The following is a 25,399-nucleotide window of genomic DNA, read 5'->3' on the forward strand; positions in this document are numbered from 1 at the left end:
TTGTATCTGTCTTCACCAAGGAAGAGGATGCTGCCATAGACAGAGTGAAGGAGGAGGTAGGGGAGATACTGGATGGGATAAGAATTGATAAAGAGGGGATACTAGAAAGGTTGGCTGTACTTAAAGTCGATAAGTCACCAGGACCAGACGGGATGCATCCTCGGATGCTGAGGGAAGTGAAGGAAGAAATCGCGGAGGTACTGGCCATAATCTTCCAATCCTCCTTAGATACGGGGGTGGTGCCAGAGGACTGGAGAGTTGTAAATGTTTCACCCTTGTTCAAAAAATACACCCAGTAACTGCAGGCCGCTCAGTTTAACCTCAGTAGTGGGGAACCTTTTAGAAATGATTTTAAGAACATAAGAATTAGGAACAGGAGTAGGCCATCGAGCCTGCTCCGCCATTCAACAAGATCATGGCTGATCTGGCCATGGACTCAGCTCCACTTACCCGCCCTCTCCCCGTAACCCTTAATTCCCTTATTGGTTAAAAATCTATCTATCTGTGACTTGAATACATTCAATGAGCTAGCCTCAACTGCTTCCTTGGGCAGAGAATTCCACAGATTCACAACCCTCTGGGAGAAGAAATTCCATCTCAACTCGGTTTTAAATTGGCTCCCCCGTATTTTGAGGCTGTGCCCCCTAGTTCTAGTCTCCCCGACCAGTGGAAACAACCTCTCTGCCTCGATCTTGTCTATCCCTTTCATTATTTTAAATGTTTTTATAAGATCACCCCTCATCCTTCTGAACTCCAACGAGTAAAGACCCAGTCTACTCAATCTATCATCATAAGGTAACCCCCTCATCTCCGGAATCAGCCTCTTTAATCTTCTCTGTACCCCCTCCAAAGCCAGTATATCGTTCCTTAAGTAAGATGACCAAAACTGCACGTAGTACTCCAGGTGCGGCCTCACCAATACCCTATACAGTTGCAGAAGGACCTCCCTGCTTTTGTACTCCATCCCTCTCGCAATGAAGGCCAACATCCCATTCGCCTTCCTGATTACCTGCTGCACCTGCAAACTAACTTTTTGGGATTCATGCACAAGGACCCCCAGGTCCCTCTGCACCGCAGCATGTTGTAATTTCTCCCCATTCAAATAATATTCCCTTTTACTGTATTTTCCCCAAGGTAGATGACCTCACACTTTCCAACATTGTGTTCCATCTGCCAAACCTTAGCCCATTCGCTTAACCTATCCAAATCTCTTTGCAGCCTCTCTGTGTCCTCGACACAACCCGCTTTCCCACTAATCTTTGTGTCATCTGCAAATTTTGTTACACGACACTCCGTCCCCTCTTCCAGGTTATCTATGTATATTGTAATATTGTATTATTTGGGACAAAATTAACAGTCACTTGGACAAATGTGGATTAATTAAGGAACGCCAGCACGGATTTGTTCAAGGCAAATCGTGTTTAACCAATTGATGGAGTTTTTTGATGAGGTAACAGAGAGGGTTGATGAGGGTAATGTGGTTGACGTGGTGTACATGGATTTCCAAAAGGCGTTTGACAAAGTGCCACATAATCAGCTTGCAGCAAAGTTGAAGCCCATGGAATAAAAGGGACAGTGGCAGCATGGATACGGGATTGTCTCAGTGACAGGAACAGAGAGTAGTGGGGAACGGTTGTTTCTGGGACTGGAGGGAGGTATACAGTGGTGTTCCCCAGGGTCGGGACCACTGGGACCACTGCTTTTCCTGATATATATTAATGACCTGGATGTGGGTATACAGGGCACAATTTCAAAACTTGCAGATGAGACAAAACTTGGAAGTATAGTGAACAGTGAGGAGGGTAGTGATAGACTTCAGGAAGACACAGACAGGCTGGTGGGATGGGCGGGCACGGGGCAGATGGAATTTAATGCAGACAAGTGCAAAGTGATACATTTTGGAAGGAAGAACGAGGAGAGGCGATATAAACTAAAGGGTGCAATCCTAAAGGGGGTATATGTACCGGGGGGTGTATGTACCGGGGGGTGTATGTACCGGGGGGTGTATGTACACAAATCGCTGAAGGGGGCAGGGCAGGTTGAGAAAGTGGTTAAAGCTTACGGGATCCTGGGCTTCATAAATAGAGGCACAGAGTACAAAAGCAAGGGAGTTATGGTGGACCTGTATAAAACACTGGTTCGGCCTCAACTGGAGTATTGTGTCCAATTCTGGGCCCCGCACTGTAGGAAGGATGTGAAGGCCTTAGAGAGGGACCAAAAAAGATTTACGAGAATGGTTCCAGGGATGAGGGACTTCAGTGACGTGGATAGACGGGAGAAGCTGGGGTTGTTCTCCTTGGAGCAGAGAAGGTTGAGAGGAGATTTGTTCGAGGTGTTCAAAATCATGAGGGGTCTGGACAGAGTAGATCGAGAGAAACTGTTCCCATTGGTGGAAGGGTCGGGAACCAGAGGACACAGATTTAAGGCGATTGGCAGAAAAACCAAAGGCGACATGACGGGAAACGTTTTCACGCAGCGAGTGGTTAGGATCTGGAATGCGCTGCCTGAGAGGGTGGTGGAGGCAGACTCAATCGTGGCCTTCAAAAGGGCGTTGGATAAGTATCTGGAGGAACAGAATTGCAGGGCCATGGAGAAAGGGTGGGGAGTGGCACCAGCTGAGAGTGGGCATGGGCTCGACGGGCCGAATGGCCTCCTCCTGTGCTGTAACCATCCTACGATTCTATTTGCCAGTTATCAATTTCTTGGTCCTCCTTTGCTGAATTCTAAAATCCTCCCAATCCTCAGGCTTACTGCTCTTTTTGACAATATTATAAGCCTCGTCCTTTAATCTAATACTATCTTTAACTTCTCTTGTTCCATCACGGTTGGATCGTGACCAGCACGGGCACCTCCTCCCCTCCTCCCCTACCCCGCTCCCCCCACCCCCCCAAAAAATAGGTGCAGGAGTAGGCCATTCGGCCCTTCGAGCCTGCACCACCATTCAATAAGATCAGGGCTGATCATTCCCTCAGTACCCCTTTCCTGCTTTCTCTCCATACCCCTTGATCCCTTTAGCCGTAAGGGCCATATCTAACTCCCTCTTGAATATATCCAATGAACTGGCCTCAACAACTCTCTGCGGCAGGGAATTCCACAGGTTCACAATTCTCTGGGTGAAGAAGTTTCTCCTCATCTCGGTCCTAAATGGCTTACCCCTTATCCTTAGACTGTGACCCCTGGTTCTGGACTTCCCCAACATCGGGAACATTCTTCCTGCATCTAACCTGTCCAATCCCGTCAGAATTTTATATGTTTCTATGAGATCCCCTCTCATCCTTCGAAACTCCAGTGAATAAAGGCCCAGTCGATCTTCGCTGCACTCCCTCAATAGCAAGAATGTCTTTCCTCAAGTAGGAGACCAAAACTGTACACAATACTCCAGGTGTGGCCTCACCAAGGCCCTGTACAACTGTAGCAACACCTCCCTGCCCCTGTCGAAAGAAGGGTAACTTTGAAGGTATGAGGCGTGAATTGGCTGGGATGGATTGGCGAATGATACTTAGGGGGTTGACAGTGGATGGGCAATGGCAGACATTTAGAGACCGCATGGATGAATTACAACAATTGTACATTTCTGTCTGGCGTAAAAATAAAAAAGGGAAGGTGGCTCAACCGTGGCTATCGAGGGAAATCAGGGATAGTATTAAAGCCAAGGAAGTGGCATACAAATTGGCCAGAAATAGCAGCGAACCCGGGGACTGGGAGAAATTTAGAACTCAGCAGAGGAGGACAAAGGGTTTGATTAGGTCAGGGAAAATGGAGTACGAGAAGAAGCTTGCAGGGAACATTAAGACGGATTGCAAAAGTTTCTATAGGTATGTAAAGAGAAAAAGGTTAGTAAAGACAAACGTAGGTCCCCTGCAGTCAGAATCAGGGGAAGTCATAACGGGGAACAAAGAAATGGCGGACCTAATTGAACAAGTACTTTGGTTCGGTATTCACTGAGGAGGACACAAACAACCTTCCAGATATAAAAGGGGTCAGAGGGTCTAGTAAGGAGGAGGAACTGAGGGAAATCCTTATTAGTCAGGAAATTGTGTTGGGGAAATTGATGGGATTGAAGGCCGATAAATCCCCAGGGCCTGATGGACTGCATCCCAGAGTACTTAAGGAGGTGGCCTTGGAAATAGCGGATGCATTGACAGTCATTTTCCAACATTCCATTGACTCTGGATCAGTTCCTATCGAGTGGAGGGTAGCCAATGTAACCCCACTTTTTAAAAAAGGAGGGAGAGAGAAAACAGGGAATTACAGACCGGTCAGCCTGACATCGGTAGTGGGTAAAATGATGGAATCAATTATTAAGGATGTCATAGCAGCGCATTTGGAAAGAGGTGACATGATAGGTCCAAGTCAGCATGGATTTGTGAAAGGGAAATCATGCTTGACAAATCTTCTGGAATTTTTTGAGGATGTTTCCAGTAGAGTGGACAAGGGAGAACCAGTTGATGTGGTATATTTGGACTTTCAGAAGGCTTTCGACAAGGTCCCACACAAGAGATTAGTGTGCAAAGTTAAAGCACATGGGATTGGGGGTAGTGTGCTGATGTGGATTGAGAACTGGTTGTCAGACAGGAAGCAAAGAGTAGGAGTAAATGGGTACTTTTCAGAATGGCAGGCAGTGACTAGTGGGGTACCGCAAGGTTCTGTGCTGGGGCCCCAGCTGTTTACATTGTACATTAATGATTTAGACGAGAGGATTAAATGTCGTATCTCCAAATTTGTGGATGATACTAAGTTGGGTGGCAGTGTGAGCTGCGAGGAGGATGCTATGAGGCTGCAGAGTGATTTGGATAGGTTAGGTGAGTGGCCAAATGCATGGCAGATGAAGTATAATGTGGATAAATGTGAGGTTATCCACTTTTGTGGTAAAAACAGAGAGACAGACTATTATCTGAATGGTGACAGATTAGGAAAAGGGGAGGTGCAACGAGACCTGGGTGTCATGGTACATCAGTCATTGAAGGTTGGCATGCAGGTACAGCAGGCGGTTAAGAAAGCAAATGGCATGTTGGCCTTCATAGCGAGGGGATTTGAGTACAGGGGCAGGGAGGTGTTGCTACAGTTGTACAGGGCCTTGGTGAGGCCACACCTGGAGTATTGTGTACAGTTTTGGTCTCCTAACCTGAGGAAGGACATTCTTGCTATTGAGGGAGTGCAGCGAAGGTTCACCAGACTGATTCCCAGGATGGTGGGACTGACCTATCAAGAAAGACTGGATCAACTGTGCTTGTATTCACTGGAGTTCAGAAGAATGAGAGGGGACCTCATAGAAATGTTTAAAATTCTGACAGGTTTAGACAGGTTAGATGCAGGAAGAATGTTCCCAATGTTGGGGAAGTCCAGAACCAGGGGTCACAGTCTAAGGATAAGGGGTAAGCCATTTAGGACCGAGATGAGGAGAAACTTCTTCACCCAGAGAGTGGTGAACCTGTGGAATTCTCGACCACAGAAAGTTGTTGAGGCCAATTCACTAAATATATTCAAAAGGGAGTTAGATGAAGTCCTTACTACTCGGGGGATCAAGGGGTATGGCGAGAAAGCAGGAAGAGGGTACTGAAGTTGCATGTTCAGCCATGAACTCATTGAATGGCGGTGCAGGCTAGAAGGGCCGAATGGTCTGCTCCTGCACCTATTTTTCTATGTTTCCAAGTTTCCATGTACTCAAATCCCCTCGCTATGAACGCCAACATGCCATTTGCTTTCTTAACCGCCTGCTGTACCTGCATACCAACCTTCAATGACTGATGTACCATGACACCCAGGTCTCGTTGCACCTCCCCTTTTCCTAATCTGTCACCATTCAGATAATAGTCTGTCTCTCTGTTTTTAACCACCAAAGTGGATAACCTCACATTTATCCACATTATACTTCATCTGCCATGCATTTGCCCACTCACCTAACCTATCCAAATCACTCTGCAGCCTCATAGCATCCTCCTCGCAGCTCACACTGCCACCCAACTTAGTGTCATCTGCAAATTTGGAGATACGACATTTAATTCCCTCGTCTAAATCATTAATGTACAAAGTAAACAGCTGGGGCCCCAGCACAGAACCTTGCGGTACCCCACTAGTCACTGCCTGCCATTCTGAAAAGTACCCATTGACTCCTACTCTTTGCTTCCTGTCTGACAACCAGTTCTCAATCCACGTCAGCACACTACCCCCAATCCCATGTGCTTTAACTTTGCACATTAATCTCTTATGTGGGACCTTGTCGAAAGCCTTCTGAAAGTCCAAATATACCACATCAACTGGTTCTCCCTTGTCCATTCTGCTGGAAACATCCTCAAAAAATTCCAGAAGATTTGTCAAGCATGATTTCCCTTTTACAAATCCATGCTGACTTGGACCTATCATGTCACCTCTTTCCAAATGCGCTGCTATGACATCCTTAATAATTGATTCCATCATTTTACCCACTACCGATGTCAGGCTGACCGGTCTATAATTCCCTGTTTTCTCTCTCCCTCCTTTTTTAAAAAGTGGGGTTACATTGGCTACCCTCCACTCGAAAGGAACTGATCCAGAGTCCATGGAATGTTGGAAAATGACTGTCAATGCACTCAGGGCTCGCCTCCCCGCCTCACCGAGTGAGTGAAATGTCCTTCCTCGGATTAGGAGACTAAAACTGAACACAATATTCCAGGTGAGGCCTCACCAAGGCCCTGTACAACTGCAGTAAGACCTCCCTGCCCCTATACTCAAATCCTCTCACTCTGAAGGCCAACATGCCATTTGCCTTCTTCACAGCCTGCTGTATCTGCATGCCAACCTTCAATGACTGATGAACCATGACACCCAGGTCTCGTTGCACCTCCCCTTTTCCTAATCTGCCACCATTCAGATAATATTCTGCCTTCGTGTTTTTGCCACCAAAGTGGATAACCTCACATTTATCCACATTATACTGCATCTGCCACTCGTTTGCCCACTCACCTAACCTGTCCAAGTCACCCTGCAGCCTCTAAGCGTCCTCCTCACAGCTCACACAGCCACCCAGTTTCGTGTCATCTGCAAACGTGGAGATATTACACTCAATTCCTTCAACTTAATCATTGATGTATATTGTAAAGAGCTAGGGTCCCAGCACTGAGCCCTGCGGCACTCCACTAGTCACTGCCTGCCATTCTGAAAAGGGCCCGTTTATTCCGACTCTCTGTTTCCTGTCTGCCAATCAGTTCTCTATCCACTTCAGTACATTACCCCTAATGCCATGTGCTTTAATTTTGCACACTAATCTCACGTGGGACCTTGTCAAAAGCCTTTTGAAAGTCCAAATACACCACATCCACTGGTTCTCCCTTGTCACTCTGCAAGTTACATCCTCAAAAGATTCTAGAAGATTTGTCAAGCATGATTTCCCTTTCATAAATCCATGCTGACTTGGACCGATCCTGTCACTGCTTTCCAAATGCGCTGTTATTTCATTTTTAATAATTGATTCCAACATTTTCCCCACTACTGATGTCAGGCTAACCAGTCTGTAATTACCCGCTTTCTCTCTCCCTCCCTTTTTAAAAAGTGGTGTTACATTAGCTACCCTCCAGTCCATAGGAATCGATCCAGAGTCGATAGACTGTTGGAAAATGATCACCAATGCATCCACTATTTCTTGGGCCACTTCCTTAAGTACTCTGGGATGCATCCTATCAGGCCCCGGGGATTTATCGGCCTTCAATCCCATCAATTTCCCGCCTAATAAGGATATCCTTCAGTTCCTCCTTCTCACAAGACCCTCGGTCCCCTAGTACTTCCGGAAGGTTATTTGTGTCTTCCTTCATGAAGACAGAACCAAAGTATTTGTTCAACTGGTCTGCCATTTCTTTGTTCCCCATTATAAATTCACCTGAATCCGACTGCAAGGGACCTACGTTTGTCTTCACTAATTTTTTCCTCTCCACATATTCATAGAAGCTTTTGCAGTCAGTTTTTGTTTCCGGCAAGCTTCCTCTCATACTCTATTTTCCCCCTCCTAATTAAACCCTTTCTCCTCCTCTGCTGAATATGAAATTTCTCTCATTCCTCAGGTTTGCTGCTTTTTCTGGCCAATTTATATGCCTCTTCCTTGGATTTAACACTATCCCTAAACAGGGGGGTGGAAGGGCAGGGACACATGGACACTGGGCAAAAACACGAAGGCAGAATATTATCTGAATGGCGGCAGATTAGGAAAGGGAGAGGTGCAACGAGACCTGGATGTCATGGTACATCAGTCATTGAAAGTTGGCATGCAGGTACAGCAGGCGGTGAAGGCGGCAAATGGTATGTTGGCCTTCATAGCTAGGGGATTTGAATATAGGAGCAGGGAGGTCTTATTGCAGTTGTACAGGGCCTTGGTGAGGCCTCACCTGGAATATTGTGTTCAGTTTTGGTCTCCTAATCTGAGGAAGGAAGTTGCTATTGAGGGAGTGCAGCGAAGGTTCACCAGACTGATTCCCGGGATGGCGGGACTGACATATGAGGAGAGACTGGATCAACTGGGCCTTTATACACTGGAGGGAGACAGAGGGAAACAAAAAGGAGGCAAAAGCAAAAGACAGAAAGGAGATGAGGAAAAGTGGAGGGCAGAGAAACCCAAGGCAAAGAACAAAAAGGGCCACTGTACAGCAAAATTCTAAAAGGACAAAGGGTGTTAAAAGAACAAGCCTGAAGGCTTTGTGTCTTATTGCAAGGAGTATCCGCAATAAAGTGGATGAATTAACTGTGCAAATAGATGTTAACAAATATGATGTGATTGGGATTACGGAGACGTGGCTCCAGGATGATCAGGGCTGGGAACTCAACATCCAGGGGTATTCAACATTCAGGAAAGATAGAATAAAAGGAAAAGGAGGTGGGGTAGCATTGCTGGTTAAGGAGCAAATTAAGGCAATAGTTCGGAAGGACATTAGCTTGGATGATGTGGAATCTATATGGGTAGAGCTGCAGAATACCAAAGGGCAAAAAACATTAGTGGGAGTTGTGTACAGACCTCCAAACAGTAGCAGTGATGTTGGGGAGGGCATCAAACAGGAAATTAGGGATGCATGCAATAAAGGTGCAGCAGTTATAATGGGTGACTTTAATATGCACATAGATTGGGTTAACCAAACTGGAAGCAATAAAGTAGAGGAGGATTTCCTGGAGTGCATAAGGGATGTTTTTTTTTAGCCCAATATGTCGAGGAACCAACTAGGGGGGAGGCCATCTTAGACTGGGTGTTGTGTAATGAGAGAGAATTAATTAGCAATCTCGTTGTGCGAGGCCCCTTGGGGAAGAGTGACCATAATATGGTGGAATTCTGCATTAGGATGGAGAATGAAACAGTTAATTCAGAGACCTTGGTCCAGAACTTAAAGAAGGGTAACTTTGAAGGTATGAGGCGTGAATTGGCTAGGATAGATTGGCGAATGATACTGAAGGGGTTGACTGTGGATGGGCAATGGCAGACATTTCGAGACCGCATGGATGAACTACAACAATTGTACATTCCTGTCTGTCGTAAAAATAAAAAAGGGAAGGTGGCTCAACCGTGGCTATCAAGGGAAATCAGGGATAGCATTAAAGCCAAGGAAGTGGCATACAAATTGGCCAGAAATAGCAGCGAACCCGGGGACTGGGAGAAATTTAAAACTCAGCAGAGGAGGACAAAGGGTTTGATTAGGGCAGGGAAAATGGAGTACGAGAAGAAGCTTGCAGGGAACATTAAGACGGATTGCAAAAGTTTCGATAGATATGTAAAGAGAAAAAGGTTAGTAAAGACAAATGTAGGTTCCCTGCAGTCAGAATCAGGGGAAGTCATAACGGGGAACAAAGAAATGGCGGACCAATTGAACAAGTACTTTGGTTCGGTATTCACTGAGGAGGACACAAACAACCTTCCGGATATAACAGGGGTCGGAGGGTCTAGTAAGGAGGAGGAACTGAGGGAAATCCTTATTAGTCGGGAAATTGTGTTGGGGAAATTGATGGGATTGAAGGCCGATAAATCCCCAGGGCCTGATGGACTGCATCCCAGAGTACTTAAGGAGGTGGCCTTGGAAATAGTGGATGCATTGACAGTCATTTTCCAACATTCCATTGACACTGGATCAGTTCCTATCGAGTGGAGGGTAGCCAATGTAACCCCACTTTTTAAAAAAGGAGGGAGAGAGAAAACAGGGAATTACAGACCGGTCAGCCTGACATCGGTAGTGGGTAAAATGATGGAATCAATTATTAAGGATGTCATAGCAGTGCATTTGGAAAGAGGTGACATGATAGGTCCAAGTCAGCATGGATTTGTGAAAGGGAAATCATGCTTGACAAATCTTCTGGAATTTTTTGAGGATGTTTCCAGTAGAGTGGACAAGGGAGAACCAGTTGATGTGGTATATTTGGACTTTCAGAAGGCTTTCGACAAGGTCCCACACAAGAGATTAATGTGCAAAGTTAAAGCACATGGGATTGGGGGTAGTGTGCTGACATGGATTGAGAACTGGTTGTCAGACAGGAAGCAAAGAGTAGGAGTAAATGGGTACTTTTCAGAATGGCAGGCAGTGACTAGTGGGGTACCGCAAGGTTCTGTGCTGGGGCCCCAGCTGTTTACACTGTACAGTAATGATTTAGACGAGGGGATTAAATGTAGTATCTCCAAATTTGCGGATGACACTAAGTTGGGTGGCAGTGTGAGCTGCAAGGAGGATTCTATGAGGCTGCAGAGCGACTTGGATAGGTTAGGTGAGTGGGCAAATGCATGGCAGATGAAGTATAATGTGGATAAATGTGAGGTTATCCACTTTGGTGGTAAAAACAGAGAGACAGACTATTATCTGAATGGTGACAGATTAGGAAAAGGGGAGGTGCAAAGAGACCTGGGTGTCATGGTACATCAGTCATTGAAGGTTGGCATGCAGGTACAGCAGGCGGTTAAGAAAGCAAATGGCATGTTGGCCTTCATAGCGAGGGGATTTGAGTACAAGGGCAGGGAGGTGTTGCTACAATTGTACAGGGCCTTGGTGAGGCCACACCTGGAGTATTGTGTACAGTTTTGGTCTCCTAACCTGAGGAAGGACATTCTTGCTATTGAGGGAGTGCAGCGAAGGTTCACCAGACTGATTCCCGGGATGGCGGGACTGACCTATCAAGAAAGACTGGATCAACTGGGCTTGTATTCACTGGAGTTCAGAAGAATGAGAGGGGACCTCATAGAAATGTTTAAAATTCTGACGGGGTTGGACAGGTTAGATGCAGGAAGAATGTTCCCAATGTTGGGGAAGTCCAGAACCAGGGGACACAGTCTAAGGATAAGGGGGAAGCCATTTAGGACCGAGATGAGGAGGAATTTCTTCACCCAGAGAGTGGTGAACCTGTGGAATTCTCTACCACAGAAAGTTGTTGAGGCCAATTCACTAAATATATTCAAAAAGGAGTTAGATGAAGTCCTTACTACTAGGGGAATCAAGGGGTATGGTGAGAAAGCAGGAATGGGGTACTGAAGTTGCATGTTCAGCCATGAACTCATTGAATGGTGGTGCAGGCTAGAAGGGCCGAATGGCCTACTCCTGCACCTATTTTCTATGTCTATGTCTATGTCTATGGAGTTTAGAAGGATGAGAGGGGATCTCATAGAAACTTGTAAGGTTCTGACAGGACTGGACAGGTTAGATGCAGGAAGAATGTTCCCAATGTTGGGGAAGTCCAGAACCAGGGGACGCAGTCTAAGGATAAGGGGGAAGCCATTTAGGACTGAGATGAGGAGAAACTTCTTCACTCAGAGAGTTATTAACCTGTGGAATTCCCTACCGCAGAGAGTTGTTGAGGCCAGTTCATTGGGTATATTCAAGAGGGAGTTAGATATGGCTCTTACGGCTAAAGGGATCAAGGGGTATGGAGAGAAAGCAGGAAAGGGGTAATGAGGGAATGTTCAGCCATGATCTCATTGAATGTTGGTGCAGGCTCGAAGGGCTGAATGGCCCACTCCTGCACCTATTTTCAATGTTTCTATTTCCCTTGTTAGCCACGGTTGAGCCACCTTCCCAGTTTTATTTTTACTCCAGACTGGGATGTACAATTGTTGAAGTTCATCCATGTGATCTTTAAATGTTTGCCATTGCCTATCCACCGTCAACCCTTTAAGTATCATTCGCCAATCTATTCTAGCCAATTCACGTCTCATACCATCGAAGTTACCTTTCCTTAAGTTCAGGACCCTAGTCTCTGAATTAACTTAACTGTGTCACGCTCAATCTTAATAAAGAATTCGACCATATTATGGTCACTCTTCCCCAAGGGGCCTCGCACAACAAGATTGCTAATTAGTCCTTTCTCATTACAAATCACCCAGTCTAGCATGGCCAGCTCTCTAGTTGGTTCTTCGACATATTGGTCCAGAAAACCATCCCTAATACACTCCAGGAAATCCTCCTCCACCGCATTGCTACCAGTTTGGTTAGCTCAATCAATATGTCGATTAAAGTCGCCCATGATAACTGCTGTACCTTTATTGCACACATCCCTAATTTCTTGTTTGATGCTGTCCCCAACCTCACTACTACTGTTTGGTGGTCTGTACACAACTCCCACCAGCGTTTTCTGCCCTTTGGTATTCCGTAGCTCCACCCATACTGATTTCACATCATCCAAGCTAATGTCGTTTCTTACTATTGCATTAATTTCCTCTTTAACCAGCAACGCCACCCCGCCTCCTTTTCCTTTCTGTCTATCCTTCCTAAATGTTGAATACCCCTGGATGTTGAGTTCCCAGCCTTGGTCACCCTGGAGCCATGTCTCTGTGATGCTAATTACATCATATCCGTTAACATATCTGCGCAGTTAATTCATCCCCTTATTCCGAATACTCCTCGCATTGAGGCACTGAGCCTTCAGGCTTGTCTTATTGACACACTTTGCCGCCACCCCCTCCCCCCCGACAGAGACCAGCAGGGTCACCTCCCTCTCCCTCCCCCCCGACAGAGACCAGCAGGGTCACCTCCCTCTCCCTCCCCCCCGACAGAGACCAGCAGGGTCACCTCCCTCTCCCTCTTCCTCCCCCCCGACAGAGACCAGCAGGGTCACCTCCCTCTCCCTCCCCCCCGACAGAGACCAGCAGGGTCACCTCCCTCTCCCTCCCCCCCGACAGAGACCAGCAGGGTCACCTCCCTCTCCCTCCCCCCCGACAGAGACCAGCAGGGTCACCTCCCTCTCCCTCCCCCCCGACAGAGACCAGCAGGGTCACCTCCCTCTCCCTCCCCCCCCCCGACAGAGACCAGCAGGGTCACCTCCCTCTCCCTCCCCCCCCCCCCGACAGAGACCAGCAGGGTCACCTCCCTCTCCCTCCCCCCCCCCCGACAGACACCAGCAGGGTCACCTCCCTCTCCCTCCCCCCCCCCGACAGAGACCAGCAGGGTCACCTCCCTCTCCCTCCCCCACCCCGCCTGCCTGATACCAGCAGGGACCAGCACTATCATGACACTGCCATACCCTATCTGAATGTTTGATCAGATTACCTGCTTTGGTGATGTTGGTTGAGGAAGGAGAGTTCGCCAGGACACTGGGAGAACTTCCTGCTCTTTATGGAATAGTACCAAGGGATCTTTGACACCGCCTGAGCAGGCAGACAGGGCCTCTCCTTGATGGCTCATTTGAAAGATGACTTCACCCCCATCAGCGCGGCACTGAATTCTCAGCTTGATTATGTGCCCAAGTCCAATGTGAGGCGATATTTTGAAAGGAAAAAGTAGAAGATTTAGACTATATGGTAAAGGAGTAGAGAGGCTTAAGGGGCCAACGGTACAGATCGTTAAACGTGAGAGGACAAGAGGATAAAGTTAATCAATAAAAGGTACATGGGATTCAATTTGGGGCACAGAGTACGAAAGAACACTAAACCTAGACAAAGAATTGGTCAGCTCACAATTGGAATCTTGTGTTCAGTTTGGACTTACTTTAGGAAGGGTGTCAGGGCCCTGGAGAGATTCACTGGGAAGGCGCCAGGGATGAGAGGCCTTCGTTACAGGCTGCAGAAACTGAGCTCCTTTCACCCTTCTGTGTTCATGGCTCAAAATTATCCAGGGTTTCAATTGCACAAAAATAGGCAAAAGCTGATCCCAATGTGGTGAGTTGGCAATTAGAAGGCATGAATTCATCACCATACACAAGAGTGCACAGACACGATGAATATTCACCCTGAATGAAACATAGAAAATAGGTGCAGGAGTAGGCCATTTGGCCCTTCGAGCCTGCACCAACATTCAATAAGATCATGGCTGATCATTCCCTCAATACCCCTTTCCTGCTTTCTCTCCATACCCCTAAGGGCCATATCTAACTCCCTCTTGAATATATCCAATGAACTGGCATCAACAACTCTCTGCGGCAGGGAATTCCACAGGTTAACAACTCTCTGAGTGAAGAAGTTTCTCCTCATCTCAGTCTTAAATGGCTTACCCCTTATCCTTTGACTATGCCCTGGTTCTGGACTTCCCCAACATCGAGAACATTCTTCCTGCATCTAACCTGTCCCACCCATCAGAATTTTATATATTTTTATGAGATCCCCTCTCATCCTTCTAAACTCCAGTGGATACAGGCCCAGTCGATCCAGTCTCTCCTCATATGTCAGTCCTGCCATCCCGGGAATCAGTCTGGTGAACCTTCGCTGCACTCCCTCAATAGCAAGAACGTCCTTCCTCAGATTAGGAGACCAAAACTGAACATAATATTCAAGGTGTGGCCTCACCAAGGCCCTGTACAACTGCAGTAACACCTCCCTGCTTCTATTCTCAAATCCTCTCGCTATGAAGGCCAACATACCATTTGCCTTCTTCACCGCCTGCTGTACCTGCATGCCAACCTTCAATGACTGATGTACCATGACACCCAGGTCTCGTTGCACCTCACCTTTTCCTAATCTGTCACCATTCAGATAATAGTCTGTCTCTCTGTTTTTGCCGCCAAAGTGGATAACCTCACATTTATCCACATTATACTTCATCTGCCATGCATTGGCCCACTCACCTAACCTATCCAAGTCACCCTGCAGCCTTTGTTCAAACTTAAGAACTAAACCTGTGACATTACCTTCTATATTCTCGAATGACACTCAGCACTTTGTCAGAGAGTACTTTATCATTCTGCGAGGCTCTGAAAAGTTCTTTCAATTTAAGTTGGAACTCTTCCACTCTCGGCTCCTCCGCCAAAATTGAAGACCTGGTGATCTGGGACACAAAAGAAACAAGAGTTAGATACAGAAGTGTTGCTGAGATTGGGGAAGGGCTGTGGAGGCGTAGTCCAGGGATCAGTGCTTGGGCACTTTTGTCCTCGATATATGTGTTGCTGATTTGGACTCGGGCAAAGGAAGAGGCACACTGTCCAATTTAGTCCCACATCCGAGCTTTATCCCCAGACTCTGAAAATACATGCCCCCTTGCCTTTTGAAAGTTCCGATGGAATCTGCATCCATCACCCTTTCAGGTCGTGTGTTCCACATCATAACAATCCTGTGTCTGAAGAAATTTCACCTCATTTTCCCGATTATTTTAAATCTGTGTCCTCTGGTTACTGACCCTCCCTGCCACTGGAAAAAGGTTCCCATTATTTACTCTATTTAAACACCTTGATTAAATCTCCTCTTAACCCTCTCTGCTGTAAGGAGAACAACCTCAGCTTCTCCAATCTCTCCACATGACTGAACTCCCTTGTTGCTGGGATCATCTGGTAAACCTCCTCCATATCCTCTCCAAGGCCTTGACGTCCTTCCTAAAATATTGGCCAGAATCGTACACAATACTGCAGCTGAGGCCTAACCAGTTATTGGTAAAGATTTAGCGTGACTTCCTTATTTTTTAATTCAATGGCCCTATTTACAAAGTCAAGCAGCCCAAACACTTTCTTCACCAACTTGCTCTGCCACCTTCGAGGATTTGTGAGTATGCCTCTCCAGATTCCCCCTCAAAACAGTACCTTTTGGATTATATTGCCTCTCCATGTTGCTCCTCCCAAATTGCACCACTTCAGTTATCCACATTAAATTGCATCTGCCACGTGTCTGCCAAGTTCACCATGTTCCCTTGAAGTCCGCTAATATCCTGGTCACTATTTTGCCAAGTTGTATTCCCTATCTCCCTGTACCCAAGTGCAGCTCATTTATATATCCAGCTCGAGCATCCAACATCCGGAACCCTTGGGACCGAGGCCATTCCGGATTCAGGGTTTTTCCGGATTTTCAAATTGTTTTCTGACGTCATGAATCCGGAAACAGCCGAGCCCAGAAAGCCGGGGGGAGGGGGCGGGGGGAAGAATTCCTGCTGAAGAACTGTTCGGACCGTCCGGCCCTGCCAAGGAGATCGTTGCCAAGCAGGGCCCCGCCAAGGAGGTATTCGGCCCCACCAAGGAGATCGTTGTCAAGCAGGGCCCCGCCAAGGAGGTATTCGGCCCCACCAAGGAGGTATTCGGCCCCACCAAGGAGATCGTTGTCAAGCAGGGCCCCACCAAGGAGGTATTCGGCCCCACCAAGGAGATCGTTGTCAAGCAGGGCCCCACCAAGGAGGTATTCGGCCCCACCAAGGGGATCGTTGTCAAGCAGGGCCCCACCAAGGAGGTATTCGGGGTCAAGCAGGGCTGCATCATCGCACCAACGCTCTTCCTCACTGCAATGCTCCATCTCACCCTCGACAAGCTCCCCGCTGGAGTGGAACTAAACTATAGAACCAGTGGGAACCTGTTCAACCTTCGTCGCCTCCAGGCCAGGTCCAAGGTCATCCCATCCTCTGTCATCGAACTACAATACGCGGAGATCCTTTTTATAATATGGCGACCAGAACTGTACACAGTACTCTAAGGGTGGTCTAACCAAGGTTCGATACAGGTTTAGCATAACTTCCCGACTTTTCAATTCTATCCCTCTAGAAATAAACCCTAGAGCTTGGGTTGCTTTTTATGGCCGTGTTAACCTGTGTCACAACGTTTAGTGATTTGTGTATTTGTATCCGAGATCCCTTTGTTCCTCTACCCCACCCAGACTCACACCCTCCCAGTAATAAGTCACCTCCCTATTCTTCCTACCAAAATACAATATCGCACATTTATGTGTTGAACATTTTCCCATTTTATGCCCATTCTGCAAATTTATTAATGTCCCCCTGTAATGTGTTGCAGTCCCCCTCAGTATTGACTATCTCCCAATGTGGTGTCATCCGCAAATTTAGAAATTGTATTTTTGATTCCAAAGTCTAAATCGTTTATATAAATCGTTTATTGTGAACAACAGTGGTCCCAGCACTGATCCCTGTGGAACACCACGACCCACCTTTTGCCCCTGTGAATAGCTGCCCTTTACCCCGACTCTCTGCTTTCTGTCTTGAAGCCAGCTAGCTATCCATTCTGCAAATGGATCAAAGAGCTGTGTTTTAAGGAGCATCCTAAAGAAGGAAAGCGAATTGGAGACGTTTAGGGAAGGACATTCCAGAGCTTGTGGCCAAGGGAGCTGAAGGCTCGGCCGCCAACGGTGGATTAAAATCGAGGATTGGCAAGAGGCCAGAATTGGAGTTTACAGAGATAGGGAGGGGTGAGGCTATGGAGGAATTTGAAAACAAGGATGAAAATTTTAAAATTGAGGCGTTGTTTAACCAGGAGCCAATGTAGATCAGCGAGCACAGGACAGGTGTGATGGGTGAGCGGGACTCGATGCAAGTTAGGACACGGGGCAGTGAGCACAGGGGGTGATGGGTAAGTGGGACTTGCCGCGAGTTCGGACACGGGGCAGCGAACACGGGGGGTGATGGGTGAGCGGGACTTGGTGCGAGACAGAGCACAGGGGGTGATGGGTGAGCGGGACTTGGTGCGAGACAGGGCACAGGGGGTGATGGGTGAGCGGGACTTGGTGCGAGACAGGGCACAGGGGGTGATGGGTGAGTGGGACTCGATGCGAGTTAGGACACGGGGCAGCGAGCACAGGTGGTGATGGGTGAGTGGGACTTGGTGCGAGACAGGGCACAGGGGGTGATGGGTGAGCGGGACTCGATGCGAGTTAGGACACGGGGCAGTGAGCACAGGGGGTGATGGGTGAGCGGGACTCGATGCGAGTTAGGACACGGGGCAGCGAGCACAGGGGGTGATGGGTGAGCGGGACTCGATGCGAGTTAGGACATGGGGCAGCGAGCACAGGGGGTGATGGGTGAGTGGGACTTGGTGCGAGACAGGGCACAGGGGGTGATGGGTAAGTGGGACTTGCCGCGAGTTCGGACACGGGGCAGCGAACACGGGGGGTGATGGGTGAGCGGGACTTGGTGCGAGTTAGGACACGGGGCAGCGAGCACAGGTGGTGATGGGTGAGCGGGACTCGATGCGAGTTAGGACACGGGGCAGCGAGCACAGGGGGTGATGGGTGAGCGGGACTTGGTGCGAGACAGGGCACAGGGGGTGATGGGTGAGTGGGACTGGGTGCGAGTTAGGACACGGGGCAGCGAGCACAGGTGGTGATGGGTGAGCGGGACTCGATGCGAGTTTTGGATGAGCTGAAGTTGATGGAGGGTAGAAGTCGGGAGGTCGGCCAGGATGCCTGTTCGGCAGATGATGAGCTGAGTGGGTGAAGTGGGGCGGTGCACGAAGGTGGAAATCGGTGGCCCGAGCGATGGCACGGATATGTGGTCGGAGGTTCATCAAATACAACAGCAAGATTGCCAACAGTCTGGTTCGGCCTCAGAGAGAGAGGGATGGAGTCGGTGGCAAGGCAACGGAGTATGTGGCGAGGACCGAACACAATGGCTTCGCTCTTCACAATATATAGATGGAGGAAATTTCTGCTCATCCAGTACGGGATGTCGGACAAACAGTAGGACAAGTTAGAGACTGTGGAGGCGAGAAATCAGGGAAAATAGAAAAAGGTTAAAGTTAAAAGGCACTATAACTGAATGCAGGGTCTTTGAGTGCTCCACCATAATCAGCACATGCAAAGAGACTCTTGGTCACTCCACCAGAAAACACCAAGACTGATCCGATGAGAATGATCAGGAGCTAATAAACCGCAAATGCAGGGCATTTCTGAAATGGAAACAACTCCACAACTCGAGAGAGAGAGAAAGCAGACCTACAGACAATTGATGGCCGAGGTCCAACAAAAAAACTAAAGAACAGATGGTGGGTGGAAAAAGTGCAGGAGATCCAGCAGCTGGTCGACAACCACGACATGCAAGGATTTTTTAACGGTGTCAAGACCACCTGCGGCCCAAGCACTCAAGGTCCTATTGCACTGAAGACCAAGAATGGAGAGGCAGTCAGGGTCCACTGGAAGAAGCACTTTGAGGATGTCCTTAACCAAGACTCTGTCTCTGACGCGAGAGTTCTCGACTCCATCCCACAGCATGCTACCCGCCACCATCTCAGCACAAGCCCTGCCCAGTATCCAACAGCACCAACCCTTGTACTTGGCTTTCTTTGACCTCACAAAGGCCTTCGACTGTCAACTGTGAGGGATTATGGAGTGCTCTTCTAAAATTTGGCCGGCATCAAAAATGTCGTCACCATCCTCTGCCTGCTTCATGATGACACGCAAGCCATGATTCTTACCAATGGATCCACCACAGACCCAATACAAGTGCAGACCGGGGTCAAGCAAGGCTGTGTTATCGTACCAACGCTCTTCTCAACCTTCCTCGCTGCAATGCTTCATCTCAGCTTTAACAAGCTCCCCGCTGGAGTGGAGTTAATCTACTCCGAATGGCTCCAACCTCTGACATTGAATTACAATATGCAGAGGACACTTGCGTTTGTGCACACAGAGTCCGAACTCCAAACCATCGTTGACACCTTCACTGAGGCGTACGAGAGTCTGGGCTTCACATTGAACATCAGTAAGACAAAGGTCCTCTACCAACCTGCCCCCACCACACAGTACTGCCCCCCAGTTATCAAGATCCATGACGAGACCGTGGACAATGTGGACTACTTCCCATACCTTGGGAGCCTATTATCAGCAAAGAAAGACATTGATGACGAAGACCAACACCACGTTCCAAGTGTGCCAGTGCAGCCTTCGGCCTCCTGAGGAAGTGTGTTCGAAGGCCAGGATCTCAAATCCAGCACCAAGCTCATTGTCTACAGAGCAGAGTGATACCCGCCCTCCTATATGCCTCAGAGAAATGGACTATGTACAGTAGGCACCTCAAAGCATTGGAGAAGTACCACCAACGCTGCCTCCGCAAAATCCTGCAAATCCATTGGCAGGATAGACGCACCGTCAGCGTTCTCTCTCAGGCCAACATCAAGGCATTGACCAAGCTTGATCAGCTCCGCTGGACAGGCCACAGCATCCACATGCCCGATACTAAACTCCCGAACACTCCCGAGCTACGTCACAGCAGGCGACCCCCAGGAGGGCAGAGAAAACATTTCAAGGACATCCTCAAAGCCTCCTTGAAAAAATCTAACACCCCCACCAACTCTCGGGAATCCCTGGCCCAAGACCGGCCAAAGTGGAGGAGAAGCATCCGGGAAGGCACCGAACACCTCGAGTCTCTTCACCGGGAACACGCGGAAGTCAAGCACAAACAGTGGAAGGAGCGTACGGCAACCCAATCACCCCACCCACCCGTCCCTCCAACCACCGTCTGCCCCACCTGTAACAGAGACCGCATTGGACTCATCAGTCACCTTAGAACTCATTTTAGGCTGGAAGCAAGTCATCCTCGACTCCGAGGGATTGCCGAAGAAGATGATATCTGAATGTGCAAAGCATTCGCAACACAATAGGTGAATTAATAGCACAGATAGAAATAAATGGGTATGATCGAATAGCCACTACGGAGGTGTGGCTCCAGAGTGACCAGGGTTGGGAACTATATATTCCAGGATACTTGAGTTTTAGAAGAGATAGGCAAAATGGGAAAGCCCTGATTATAAAAGATGGGATGAAGACATGATAGAGAAAGGATCTTAGCTTAGAAAATCAAGATGTAGAACCAATTTGGATGGAGCGAAGACACAAGGTGCAGAAATTAGTGGTGGGAGTTGTTTTTAGGCTCTCTGACAGTAGATGTAACTGTTGGGCATAGTATAACTCAGGAAATTAGAGGAGCATGTAACAAGGGTAATACAGTAATCATGTTCATATAGATAGGGCAAACCAAATTTGGAAGATCATTCATTCAAGATTAAGTTTTCTAGATCAGTATGTTGAGGAACCAACGAGGGAACAGGCTATGTTAGCACTAGTATTGTGCAATGAGACAGCGCTAATTAATAATCTTGTAGTAAAGGAGCCTCTGGGGAAGAGTGATCACAATATAATAGAATTTTATATTGAGTTTGAGAATAATTTAGTTAAATATGAGCGAAGCAAACTATTGGTCTGAGGCGCAAGTTAGGGAAACGAGATTAAAAGATATGACGGTAGATATATTGTAATCATTTAAAGAAATAATTCACAATTCGGAAAGAACATACATTCCCTTAGGGATAAAAACCACACAGGAAAAATGGCCCAACCGTGGCTAACGAGAGAAGTTAGAGATAGTATATAAAATGCTGGAAATCTCAGCGGGTCAGGCAGCATCTGTAGAGAGAAACAGAGTTAACGTTTCAGGTTGATGACCCTTCGAATACTATCTCTAAGTTAGGAAGAGGCTTATAATGTTGACAAAAAGAATAGTAAGCCTGAGTATTGGGAGGATTTTAAGAATTCAGCAAAGGAGAACCAAGAAATTGTTGAAGAAAGGGAAAATAGAATACGAGAGTAAACTAGCGAGAGACATCGGGGAAATATCAGGATTATTAGGGATGTGGCTACAGGTGGTGTATAATGTGGGAAAGTGTGAGGTTAGGCACTTCGGCAGAAAAAAAAATCAAAGAGCAAGTTATTATTTAAATGGAGAAAGATTGCAAAGTGCTGCAGTACAGCGGGACCTGGGGGGACTTGTGCATGAAACACAAAAGGTTAGTATGCAGGTACAGCAAGTGATCAGGAAGGTCAATGGTATCTTGGCCTTTATTGCAAAGGGGATGGAGTATAAAAGCAGGGAAGTCTTGTGACAGTTATACAGAGTATTGGTGAGGCCACACCTGGAGTACTGCGTGCAGTTTTGGTTTCCATATTTACAAAAGGATATACTTGCTTTGGAGGCAGTTCAGAGAAGGTTCACTAGGTTGATTCCAGGGATGAGAGAGTTCACTTATGAGGATAGGTTGAGTAGGTTGGGCCTCTACTCATTGGAATTCATAAGAATGAGAGGTGATCTTATCGAAACGTATAAGATCATGGGGGGGCTTGACAGGGTGGATGCAGAGAAGATGTTTCCACTGATAGGGGAGACTAGAACTAGAGGGCATGATCTTAGAATAAGGGGCCACCCATTTAAAACTGAGATGAGGAGAAATTTATTTTTTCAGAGGGTTGTAAATCTGTGGAATTCGCTGCCTCAGAGAACTGTGGAAGCTGGGACATTGAATAAATTTAAGATAGAAATAGACGGTTTCTTAAATGATAAGGGAGTAAAGGGTTATGGGGAGTGGGCGGGGAAGTGGAGCTGAGTCCATGATCAGATCAGCTATGATCTTATTGAATGGCGGAGCAGGCTCGAGGGGCCGAATGGCCTGCTCCTGTTCCTAATTCTTATGTTCTTATGTTTGGGCAAAGTCAACATGGTGAAAGGGAAATCATGTTTGACATATCCGTTGGAGATTTGAGAGATTTTAATTCGCAGGCAAACAAAGGGGAACCAGTGGATGTTGTATATTTGGACTTTCAGAAAGCATTTTATTCCACAAAATTAGGGCACGTGGGATCGGGGGCGATATATTAGCAATGGTTGAGGATTGGTTAATGGACAGAAAGCAGACAGTGGGGATAAATGGATCATTTTCAGGTTGGCAGGCTATTGCTCATGGGTTACTACAAGGATCGGCGCTGGTGGGGCCAAGAGGGGCGAGATCATAGCGTGATTTGAAAACAAAGAGGAGAATTTTAAAATTGAGAGGTTGTTTAACTGGGAGTCAATGTTGGTCAGCAAGCAAAAGGGGTGATGGGTGAGCGGGACTTGGCGCGAGTTAGATTACAGGGAGCAGAGCTTTGGAGGAGTTCAAGTTTACGGAAGGTAGAATGTCGGGGGCCGGCCAGGAGTGTGTTGGAACAGTCGAGTTTGGAGTTGATGAAGGCACGGATGAGGGTTTCTGCAGACGATGAGCTGAGGCAGGGGTGGAGACGGATGATGTTACGGAGATAGAAATTGGTGGTGTTAGTGACGGATATGGGGTTGGAAGCTCAGCGTCAAATAGGTCGGCGAGGTTGTGAACAGTCTGGTCAGCCTCAGACCCCAACTACCGAGCCCACAACCCCCCACTGTACGCACCCCTGAGCCCTGGATACTCTGCCCCCCATTAACCGAGGCCCCAGCCCCTACACCCCACCCGAGCCCTGCACCCACCCAAAGCCCCGGACACTCTGCTCCCCCACAACCGAGGCCCCACCCCCTACACCCCACCCCGAGCCCCGGACACTCTGCTCCCCCACAACCGAGGCCCCACCCCCTACACCCCACCCCTGAGCCCCGGACACACTGCTCCCCCATCAACCGAGGCCCCACCCCCTACACCCCACCCGAGCCCTGCACCCACCCCGAGCCCCGGACACTCGACACCTCCACCCGACGCCCTGCGCCTCCACCAGTCCCGGACCCCGCCTTACAACCAAAGCCCGGACCCATGCTCTTGTTACACAACTTACCAGACATTTACGCAGTGCAGTTTCCAGCTCATTTGCATCTGTAGGCTCGAGATCCAGGCTCCGTAAGTGGTCTTGTAACTCAGCCACTTCTCTCGCCAGTTGCTGAGCCCTGGACCGGGAATCCAGCAAGGCCTGGAGTGCAAGTTCCAGTGGCCCCTGATCCTGCTGACACCTTAGTCTCAGATCCTGCCAGTCTTTCCTCAGTTCCTCCAGGTCTCTGGTGATGCGCTCAGCACCCATGGGAGATGTGTTCTGTATGACAGCCTTGGCCTGGGTCTGCAGATTGCCCAGTTCACCCTCCTTGCTGCCAACTGCAGCGTCCAGCTCCTGCGAATGGAGAAACAAAGCTTAGTTTAGGTTAAATAAGACATAACAAATCGGAGCAGCAGTCGGCCATTCGGCCCCTCGAACCTGCTCCGCCATTCAATAACATCAAGGCTGATCATCGACCTCAACTCCACTTTCCCGCCCGATCCCCATAGACTCCAAAAATCTGTCGATCTCAACCTTGAATATATTCGGAGACGCAGCATCTACAGCCCTCTGGGGCAGATTCAGTGAAGAAATTCCTTCTCATCTGTCGAAAGAAAGTATCTGAGGTGTCAGAGTTTGGGGGCTGCAGCTCATACCCTGCACTCGCAGATTAAGGGCACACTCCCACTCAGAGCTCTGCCACAGCGTACTCCAGCCCACATACTGCCCCCTCCACAAACTCCGCCCCGTGCACATCACCGTCCCCCCCGCACCTGCGCCCTTCACTCACCCTTGTGCCCACTACACTGTCCCATCAAACACTCCCAGGGCAGGTACACGGGGTTAGATACAGAGTAAAGCTCCCTCTACACTGTCCCATCAAACACTCCCAGGGCAGGTACAGGGGGTTAGATACAGAGTAAAGCTCCCTCTACACTGTCCCATCAAACACTCCCAGGGCAGGTACAGGGGGTTAGATGCAGAGTAAAGCTCCCACTACACTGTCCCATCAAACACTCCCAGGGCAGGTACAGGGGGTTAGATACAGAGTAAAGCTCCCTCTACACTGTCCCATCAAACACTCCCAGGGCAGGTACAGGGGGTTAGATACAGAGTAAAGCTCCCTCTACACTGTCCCATCAAACACTCCCAGGGCAGGTACAGGGGGTTAGATAGAGTAAAGCTCCCTCTACACTGTCCCATTAAATACTCCCAGGGCAGGTACAGCACGGGGCTAGATACAGAGTAAAGCTCCCTCTACACTGTCCCATCAAACATTCCCAGGGCAGGTACAGGGGGTTAGATACAGGGTAAAGCTCCCACTACACTGTCCCATCAAACACTCCCGGGGCAGGTACAGGGGGTAAGATACAGAGTAAAGCTCCCTCTACACTGTCCATCAAACACTCCCAGGGCAGGTACAGCACGGGGTTAGATACAGAGTAAAGCTCCCACTACACTGTCCCATCAAACACTCACAGGGCAGATACAGGGGGTTAGATACAGAGTAAAGCTCCCTCTACACTGCCCCATCAAACACTCCCAGGGCAGGTACAGCACGGGTTAGATACAGAGTAAAGCTCTCTCTACACTGTCCCATCAAACACTCCCAGGGCAGGTACAGCACGGGGTTAGATACAGAGTAAAGCTCCCTCTACACTGTCCCATCAAACACTCCCAGGACAGGTACAGGGGGGTTAGATACAGAGTAAAGCTCCCTCTACACTGTCCCATCAAACACTCACA

General features: G+C 48.3%; 1 protein-coding gene across 3 annotated transcripts in view; it reads right to left on the reverse strand.

Moving 5' to 3' along the window:
- syne3 (spectrin repeat containing, nuclear envelope family member 3) overlaps nt 1-25,399 on the reverse strand; it is a 125,249-nt gene that overhangs the window by 94,012 nt on the left and 5,838 nt on the right. For all 3 annotated transcript variants that reach the window (XM_070871359.1, XM_070871358.1, XM_070871357.1), the window contains exons 6-7: nt 23,681-24,007; nt 15,046-15,182 (exon numbers count right to left, since the gene is read on the reverse strand). In XM_070871359.1, the coding sequence (XP_070727460.1) occupies nt 15,046-15,182; nt 23,681-24,007 (464 nt within the window). The remainder of the gene's footprint in view (nt 1-15,045; nt 15,183-23,680; nt 24,008-25,399) is intronic.

The sequence above is a fragment of the Pristiophorus japonicus genome, unplaced genomic scaffold (assembly GCF_044704955.1).
Source record: "Pristiophorus japonicus isolate sPriJap1 unplaced genomic scaffold, sPriJap1.hap1 HAP1_SCAFFOLD_246, whole genome shotgun sequence".
Lineage (NCBI taxonomy): Eukaryota > Metazoa > Chordata > Chondrichthyes > Pristiophoridae > Pristiophorus > Pristiophorus japonicus.